The sequence below is a fragment of the Poecilia reticulata genome, linkage group LG22 (genome assembly GCF_000633615.1).
Source record: "Poecilia reticulata strain Guanapo linkage group LG22, Guppy_female_1.0+MT, whole genome shotgun sequence".
Taxonomy (NCBI): domain Eukaryota; kingdom Metazoa; phylum Chordata; class Actinopteri; order Cyprinodontiformes; family Poeciliidae; genus Poecilia; species Poecilia reticulata.
Window position 1 is genome coordinate 19,997,162 of NC_024352.1, and position 9,088 is coordinate 20,006,249.

The 9,088-nt window shown below is 37.4% G+C and overlaps 1 protein-coding gene across 1 annotated transcript; it reads left to right on the forward strand.

The window, feature by feature from the left end:
* Nucleotides 1–525: 525 nt before the first annotated feature.
* Nucleotides 526–8,262, forward strand: osr1 (odd-skipped related transcription factor 1). Its single transcript, XM_008400146.2, has 3 exons — nucleotides 526–817; nucleotides 6,253–6,951; nucleotides 7,574–8,262. The coding sequence occupies exons 2-3, from the start codon at nucleotides 6,281–6,283 to the stop codon at nucleotides 7,704–7,706; spliced, it is 804 nt and encodes a 267-aa protein (XP_008398368.1). The 5' UTR covers nucleotides 526–817; nucleotides 6,253–6,280; the 3' UTR covers nucleotides 7,707–8,262.
* The last annotated feature ends 826 nt before the right edge of the window (nucleotides 8,263–9,088 follow it).

A 9,088-nucleotide genomic window follows, 5' to 3' on the forward strand; every position in this document is an offset into this window, starting at 1 on the left:
CTTGCTAAAGTTAGCTTAAGGTTTGATTCTTTAAATTATAATATAGAGAGTCAAATTCATCAATTTGGCCATCCTTCCTAATGAAGTTTCTTTGAAAGAATCAAAATTATTATTTTTTTTATCTGCAGAGTCCTGTTGTAGTAACATGTCAGGCCTACAGGGGTCGTTATTCTCAAACATTTTTGCTTGTGGAGAACTGGACGACCGCTACGCTGATGTAAGTAAAAGTGATTAAAATGACCAGAACATTATACGTGCATATGAACACACGTGGTGTGAGCTGCAGTGGGACAAACAGAGATATAAAAACATATTTAAAAAAAAAAAMAAAAAAAAAAAAAACAAACAAATTAAGACACTAAGTATTTATCAGTTACCCCAAGTTTCCACCAGTAAATGTCACTTTGGATGAGTCCAGAAGCGTGTGCGCACCCTGATGGCCGAATAAAGAACCACCCCATCACGCAGGGCCACATCTTCTCATTGTCCAGCTGTGCATGCTCTCCAGAGCGGTGCTGCGGTTATGGGCTGGCTGTGTGACGTGCCAGGAGGTGTCGGACTGTGGGCTGAGATAAAGAGGCGGCTGAGAAGAGAAGAGCGCGCAGAACAGTGCGGCAGAGCGCAGAGACGTGAACACCACAGTGCCTGAACATCGGAGCCCAGATCAGACCAGAGCAGAACAGTTTAAGGCAGCCGGAACATGCTGCTGCCCCAGCCGACACATTAACGCCTCCGTCCCGGTTCAGACTGCTACGCGGCGGGCTTTCACGTTCTGAGCGTCCGGCGGGAGAAAACCTATAAAACTCAAAATTCATTGGTAAGTTTTTATATATATATATATATTTTTTTTAATTTTAATAATGTTAAGTAACAGTTTTTGGTCGCAAGTTTTATTAGAAACATTTTTTTTTAACAGTTATTTCCTTATTGACTTGAAGCGCAACAGGTGTTTCGCCTTCTTGTGACTGCATGGCTTTTACTGATGCTCAAAATAGTTTCTTTTTCATTTTTAAAGCGTTTGAATTCTTTATTTTTATATGAAATGTGTTAATTTCACTCGCTATGTCATTTATTTCCAACACATTTTAATAGCAACTGTCGATTTAACGTATATGTTTGCAAAAACTGGATACAACGCGCTGTTTTGAATTGATGAAATCCTTGTTTAATGAGGTCCAAACGCAAAAAAAAAAAAAAAAAAAGAAGAGAAAGATGCTGCTTTTCTGAATAAACATTTCTGTAGATACCTTCTGACACCTTCACACCGTCCGGCCTCATCAACAGATTAATCACACTGCTCCACCAAACCACACATGGGATCTAATTAAGTTTAGATGCATTTAAGGCAGTCTTTGCGGGGAGAAATCTCACGGCTCCAATGATCAAACTGTGATTTATCTCAAGTTAAAAGCTTCTAACTTCATTCAGAATCAGACACTACTTTGGTAGAAGTCACGCTTCCTGCTCTCAGTTTGCTCTCCCTTAGAAGTTTCTTTTAAAAACATTTTTTTAACAATGAAACTCAGCATTTGTAATGACAAATGTACCGCATGGTGTTTTGTAACATTGTTAAATTGTTCAGATTAAAGTCTCAGTAACGACATCCCAGATCAGTTCATTGTAATAAAAGTCAAGTCAAAATTCCACTTCAAACAAATATATAAGACAATTCTGAAAATATACAGAAATTTGCTATTAAAATGTTCAAAACTGAGTAATTCACTCTGTATATGCTTCCTTTCTATTCTCTTACATTGGTTTTATTGTCAAATTTGCAACTATTCTACTTATGTTTGAAGTTTATCAGCTTTTTTTCACTTGGAGCAAATCAGATCTTTGCCAAGTAAAGCTCTTCTGTGTAGTTTTTTTTTATTGTTGTTGTATTTCCAAAGTACAGTAAGTAGATCTTAACCTAGAATTTCAGAAATTCTGGTTTTATCATTTCACTGAATCTAAAGTTCATGAGAGAGGTCTGGGTTTACAGTTTCCTGCTGACAGGTGTTTATTCTTCAGAGTGCAGTAAAGAAATTGTGCTCTTACCGAGTGCATGAGGACGCCGCGTTCTCCAAACACGCAGCCATTCATCATCTGTGATATAACGTCCACAACTTTTATAAATCATTGCCGCAGCTTCATAGGCATTAGAGCTCCTCTGCAAAGTTACGGCAGAAAAAATAAAAATAAAAGAAACACACTTTCACAGACTTTCTGGGCTCACCTCCGAGTCTACTTTTTTTTCCATCTAGCTGAGAGAACAAACTCCCAACAGGCCTTGAAGTGGAACCCTCATTTAATTTCGGATGTTATCCTCATGCAGGGTGCTTTAAAAATGTTTAGTGTTTCATGTTTCTACATAAAATTTTATAAATCCCACATAAACTGAAAGGAATAAAGAGAACGAGACATTAGAGAAAACTGCTCATTCTTAGCTGTACATTTATGTGCCTTTGGGTTTAATTAAATATTTAAAGAGACAGGCAAAACTCGTACATGATTTCTTTTTTACCTCTTTTGTTTCCACTTTTTTGCTTTCCTAAATGTGTTAAAATGTAAATTATTGCAGCAGAGTGAAACAAATCCATCAGCAGGAGGAGTCCTGCGTGTCTTCTCCTCTTGGTGTGTTGAGGTGAAGGTGTAAAGCCCTCTGAGGCGCTGAATCTCACAGTTCGGACTGAACAGAGGGGGGGGCCGTTCGACACCTTGGGGGCCCCTGCAGACACAGAAGGGTTAACAGGAGCAGGGAACTTATCTCCTCTAATGACCTCCAGCATAAAAGTCAATTACTTCTGCATGGTGATCAGAAAGGAGGAGCCGGCGGGGGGGCTGTTTGAGCGCCTCTTCTCCTCATTAGCAACCTTTGCTGCAGTTTCAGGAGGGGCCTCCTTCAGTTCAGCTCTTTCAAATATCTGCGACTTCTGACTAATTCTGGAAGATTCTCATTGTTTTTGTTTCCACTTTTTTTTTAAATCACATACACAATTTTTTTTTTAATGAATTAAATTAGATGCCCCCAGATTTCAAATATAAAAATATATTTCTTTAATAATAAATCTCATGATAGTTCTAACCCAATAAGGTGGAATTAATTGTTTCATGCACTTTTTGTTTTGACAAATATTCTGTACAAAAGCCTCAACAAATCCCCATACATTTTTTTTATTTTACTTTTTAGAAATCCAGCTTTTTATATCTATAAATACTGAAGGAACCATATTTTTTTAAACACCAGGACTTCTTCTGTCAGCTTGACACGGCCAGCAGCTTTAAGGGTTTAAAACCACACAGGACAGAGTAAGAGAAGTAAGTCATTGACTGAAATTAGATTGTCTTCCTTTATCTGACACCTGCTTTGTAAAATGAGCTTTAGTTTGTGTATCAGTAGAATTGGAGCAAGAAAAAAAGGAACAAACTGTATGAAACTGTTAAAGAAAATATGTCATTATTAGGAGAAAATATGCTTAACATAAAATATATCTAATTAGAATTTTTTTTTTCAAACATTTTATTTCCATTTTATTTTGAAATATGAATCTCATCCCTTATTAATCTGTTATGGATCATCAGAATTTATAATGTTATTTGAGTAGCAATATAAATATATATCCAACATTCTGATGAAAGCGTGATAATTTCTTCTCTAAGGCATATTAGACAAAGTATCTAACTTATGTTCCCTAAAAACACAAATGTGGTGCAAAATAATAGCTTTCCTTCTTTGTGAATGTGATGAACATTTCCTGCATTCAGTTGTTCCCCGTGAACAATACAGAAAACAGTGAAAGTCACTGTTATTTTCTTAATTATTTACCTAATTGCACATTTAACAAGTTATTTACCTTTTTTATTGACTTATTTATGTTTAGTTATTTAAGCACTTTGAATTGCCTTGTTGCTGTTGCTGTGCTATATAAATAAAACTACCTAACCTTACTTAATGATATAATGACATTACTTGTTATTTATTTCACTATTTAGCTACCTATTTAAAACTGGGTAGCTGACCTATTTATTTATTAGGGACTTAATTGATTACTATTTATTTCCTCATTTAATTTACTTTTGACTAATGTATTTTACTGATTTCTTAATTACCTCCTGTGCCATTTTAAGTTTTAGTTGCTTGCTTATTAAGCTATAGGCTGATGTATTTATTTTTTTTACTGAAATACACTATAGCTTAGATATGTATGTTTTAACTATTAGCTGTTCATTTCACTTACTGATCTACTGACTTGCTTTTCCATGTACTAAATTAGTTAAATCATACTTTAGATTTTAAAAAAGTTGCTTTTCATTAAAGTGTCACCAAAATACTGATGTAATAACATGAAGAAAATAAATAAAAGGACCTAAAAGTATAAAACTACTCTTTTTTTAAGAAAATGTTTTCACTTTTGTAATAAAATATGTTCTATATATGATTTTTAAAAACAGTTTGCTGAAGTAGGTGGTTCCATAGGAGCTGCAACTGCCAAGTTTACCTAAGGATGACAAAGAGCAAGACGCTTGTGATATTTACTGTCATTAAGAGGACTTCAGAAAAGATGTAAAAAACACGATTTTACAGACATTTTGTTTATTTTGCTGACAGACTAGAAGCCAATAAGAAATAACAGATTTTGTAACTTTCAAGAAATGAAGCAAGTATGCTCACAGACATTTATTATATCTCTGTTATTAGAGATAATTTCTCAATCGTGACCCTCATGAATTTCACTCTGAATAAAACAGGAAATAAAGGTTAAATACAAAAACTATAAAAGCAAATAGTTTATACACAAGCAATACAGGTTTTTTTTGGTAATTATAAAAGTAGTGAAATTCCTTTACAAGGTGTCTCATCCTTATAGCTTTTCTCTTCTACATTTATGGATAACTTGAACTCTCACAAACATTAAAACTAGCACCACCTTTGTGTGAGACATTAGTGATAGTAACCATGTACTTGTGAACGCAGAACGTGCAAAACGATGTTAGCATTTCAAACTGTACTGTAAAACGGTATGACCACAGATTCTCAACATTCAGATTGTAAAATCGTGGAAAACTTTATGCGTTCATCCAGATATATTTCTTTGAATTTCATTCACTTAAGGTCGACCTGTCCTTCCTTCGGTCAGGACACTTTCAGAAACTCAGAACAGCAGCTGAATATCTGTAAGCGGGTTTGATGTGAGCGACGTTGTGCCGAGGTGTGGCTCGTGCCCTAAAAACCTGAAGCTGCTGCTGCTTGGCGGCTCACGTCCATCATCATCTGCCTCAGACAAAGCAACATTATTGTCTATTGTTACTCTAGCTTATCAAACCTGATGTAACAGCTCGCAGGTATTTCTGTGGCTGAATGCTGTCATTCTGTCTCTCTGCCCTCAACAGCCCCGGGCATGTTTCTGGGAACAGGAAACACCCACACATAGCTTCGGGAGTATGCTCAAACGTTGGCAGTGGTTCTATATTTTCATTCACAGAGACGTTGGTCTAGAATATTCCATTAAAAAAATGAAGCCTATTCACAGTCAAGGTGATAAATCTTGGTTTAAACATTTATTATTATTCTTCATTGTTAAGACCAAAGTTTATCTTCACACAAATTTTAGAGTTTGAGGAACATTTTTTTTCTTTTTTTCTTGATACATGCTAAACAACCATAAACCTCCCTGGTTTATGGTCTGCCAAAGTATCCTAGTGTCAAATGTGACATAATGTGTCCCACTGCTTGGACCCAACAGACAAAACAATCTCATAAAAATGAAATAATTTGAGGCAGTGCAACGGCCCAATTAAAGTCCTGACTAAAAAACTGAATAAAATGCTGCTTTGAGTGATTAAAAACTACCAAAAGAAATGACTGCAAACATTAATTAACTGAAGCAACACTGGAAAGAAGAGCAGGTCCAAATTCCTCTGTAAAGATGTAACAGAAAGATAAAGTCATACAGAAAACCACTACTTTATTGCTACTGATTATGTTCCTACAAGCCAAGAATTTTTATTCCCATAAATAATGGATGTTGGACACAGGATAAAATGCAGCTGTGGGGTGTCAGTTATTGTGTCTGTGGGCTTATCAGACAGAGTGGGTCCTCCAGAGGTCTGCATGCAGGTCTAAGGATTCAGCTAGACCAAGGCCTGATAGCTGATCTACTTTCAAAGATCTGTCAGTGAAAATGATGTTTTGTTGGTTTACTGTTTTGGACTCGGTTGTAATGAGCTACGTGTTTATTTATTTTCATTCTGTTTCTCTGTGTTTATCAGACTGCCTGCAGGATTTGCAGTAGCAGCCATGGGCAGCAAGACTCTACCAGCTCCCGTCCCTCTTCACCCGTCCCTTCAGCTGGCCAACTGCTCCCTCATCCAGACCTCCTCGGGTCTCCAGCTGCCAGCCGATCATTTTCAGAGCATCTACAGCTTCAGTGCTCTTCACGCCATCCATCTTCACCAGTGGACCCTCGGCTATCAACCTCTGGCCTTCCCCCGATGCACATTCTCCAAGCTGCCTCCTCAGTTCTCCTCCATGGCCTCCATCCCCATATTCCCTCACCTCCTGCAGCCAAAGCTGGACACAGCAGGATTGCTGCAAAACTCCAAGAGCAAACCACGCTTTGACTTTGCCAACCTGGCGGCAGCAGCGACGCAAGAGGACCATCTGAAGGTGGAGGACCTGAGCATGACGGGTGCTGCTGCTGCAGCGCAGGTATCATCTCAACACCAGACCTCGGCCAGCCTGGGCTGCCTGCTGGATGTGACCAAACTGTCCTCACCTGAGCGCAAGTCCAGCCGAGGCAGACTGCCCTCTAAGACCAAGAAGGAATTTGTCTGCAAGTTTTGTGGCCGACATTTTACGAAATCCTACAACCTCTTGATCCACGAGAGGACGCACACAGACGAGAGGCCGTACACCTGCGACATCTGCCACAAGGCTTTCAGAAGACAGGACCACCTCAGGGACCACAGGTTAGAAAAGTCCTTTATCGATGTAACACCTTGTTCTCATTCCAAAGGCACTGCGGCTTTTACAAAAATGTGAGCCAGTCAAATCCATTTTTTTTTTCTCACTCTTGTTGAAAGAGTGATGACTTGCAGGTATGGGGTTAAAAATAAGCCATTAAATCATCCTCGCTTTTGACAGCAGAGAGACAAAAACAAGACACTTCCTGCAACGATTAGAAGATTTATAGCATAAGTTGAACTTGTACATGGAAAACTACACGTACAAAACATTCAAAGTGTCGTCCATAAAGAACCTAAATTAGCCATGTCTCAACTCTACCAAAGACATTTCTATTCAAAGTGCAATCCTAACAGTTTCTTTGTCTGTTTTTTTCAATCCGAATTAAACGTTTTCTAAATATGGCTGCTGGCCACGTGAAGAGAAATATTTGATGACACATCTACAAAGGCATCTGTGAATGTAGGTCACCCGTGGTAGCTGCCATGAATTAACTGCTGCTTGTGTAGATGCTACATCACATAAATGTATGTCCTTGACTTTATGGTGAAATGTTTTAAAAAAGCCTGACTTTGCTTGGAAGCTTTCCTGTAGCATAATGCTGTGCCTTGTTGTTTCCCGCTGCAGATACATCCATTCCAAAGAAAAGCCCTTCAAATGTCAAGAGTGCGGAAAAGGATTCTGTCAGTCCAGGACGTTGGCTGTCCACAAAACATTACACATGCAAGTCAAGGAACTGAAGCCAGCCAAGATGAAGTGATTCACTGCAGCAGCAGGGAAAGGGACCGGGAACACTGGAAAAACAACACGACCAAAGACAACCGCCAAAGATATCTTCTTTCTTTTCTCATCTCAGCCATTGGAGGCGCAGCTTTCAGTGTGAACATTCCTCAAGGAAGAAATGTTCCAGCAGCTGACTCTCCGTAGAAATAATGCAGAAATAAGCCTTAATAAAGACTGTGCGTTGGGCTATCAGTGCCTGATTTGGCAGCGAACTCAGTGGATGTGTCGAATGTGAAATGGAGCTCAAAATAAAATCAAATAAAAAAGAAACCTCCTGAGGCTGCTCAGCACAAATATTTTCTTCCAAAGCTTATAACCTAAAGATGGACTCTGCATGTATGCAAGATATGTTTCTAGAAGCCATGTTAGCGACACACAAATATCACATTCCAATGTTATTTTTGTACAGATGCATTATATCAAATTGTATTTTTGCACTTTAACCTGATTATTAATTATTGACATATATCACTGGATTTCCTAAACTTATTTTTTAAATGAATAATCATTTCTAAATAAAATATTTTACTGTATCAGGTTGGCTGTGTTCATCATTTAAATTAGCTTACATAGCCAGTCATGACTTCATGTAAAAGTCCAGTTTTAATGCTCACGATGACATGTTTTATTTGACCATGTTGAACCTTTAACCAGATGTTAGCAGGTTCCTTTAGAGGAGAGAGATGCTTCTTCTAGAGCCTCAGAAACCCCACCTCGGAAAACAAAGCGCAAAAGTGATAACTTGTATAATAACCATTTTTGATCACAATCACTTTGTAAATAATCCAAGCTTTATATAATGTTTGTAAAAGAAAATAATAAAAAAATAACAACAAAACAACATTTATGTAGCTTCTCCAAGATGTAAAAATCACAAAAAGGCCCTGAATTAGTTTTATTTTCAAAATTCAATTTTATTTTTCCACCACATTCTATATTTTTTTTTATTCTCATCATGTTAATGAAGCCAAAAAGAGTTTATATTTATATATGTATATAGAGTTATAGTTACTGAAACATACTTACACAAATAGCCACAGAACTCTACTGTGGAGTTCTACTGTGTGCTGTAGTTCAGAAATACATTGAGGGATTTTGCAACTGCTTCCTTGTCATTTTTTCTTAGAACAAAAAAGCTTTCTCATATATTTCCCATTTTAAAATAAAAAAACTTCCTTGTAAAACTGCTTCAGTTGAACTCAACACCAAAATAGATCTCATAATATAACATGAAATCTGCAAACAGTAAAATGTTATTCACTCCATTAGAGCACATGATTGTCACCCTTTTATGTGTAGCTCACCTCTTCACCCATCCCTCCTCCACCTCCATTTGCAGCTTTGACTCCTTCATTGTGT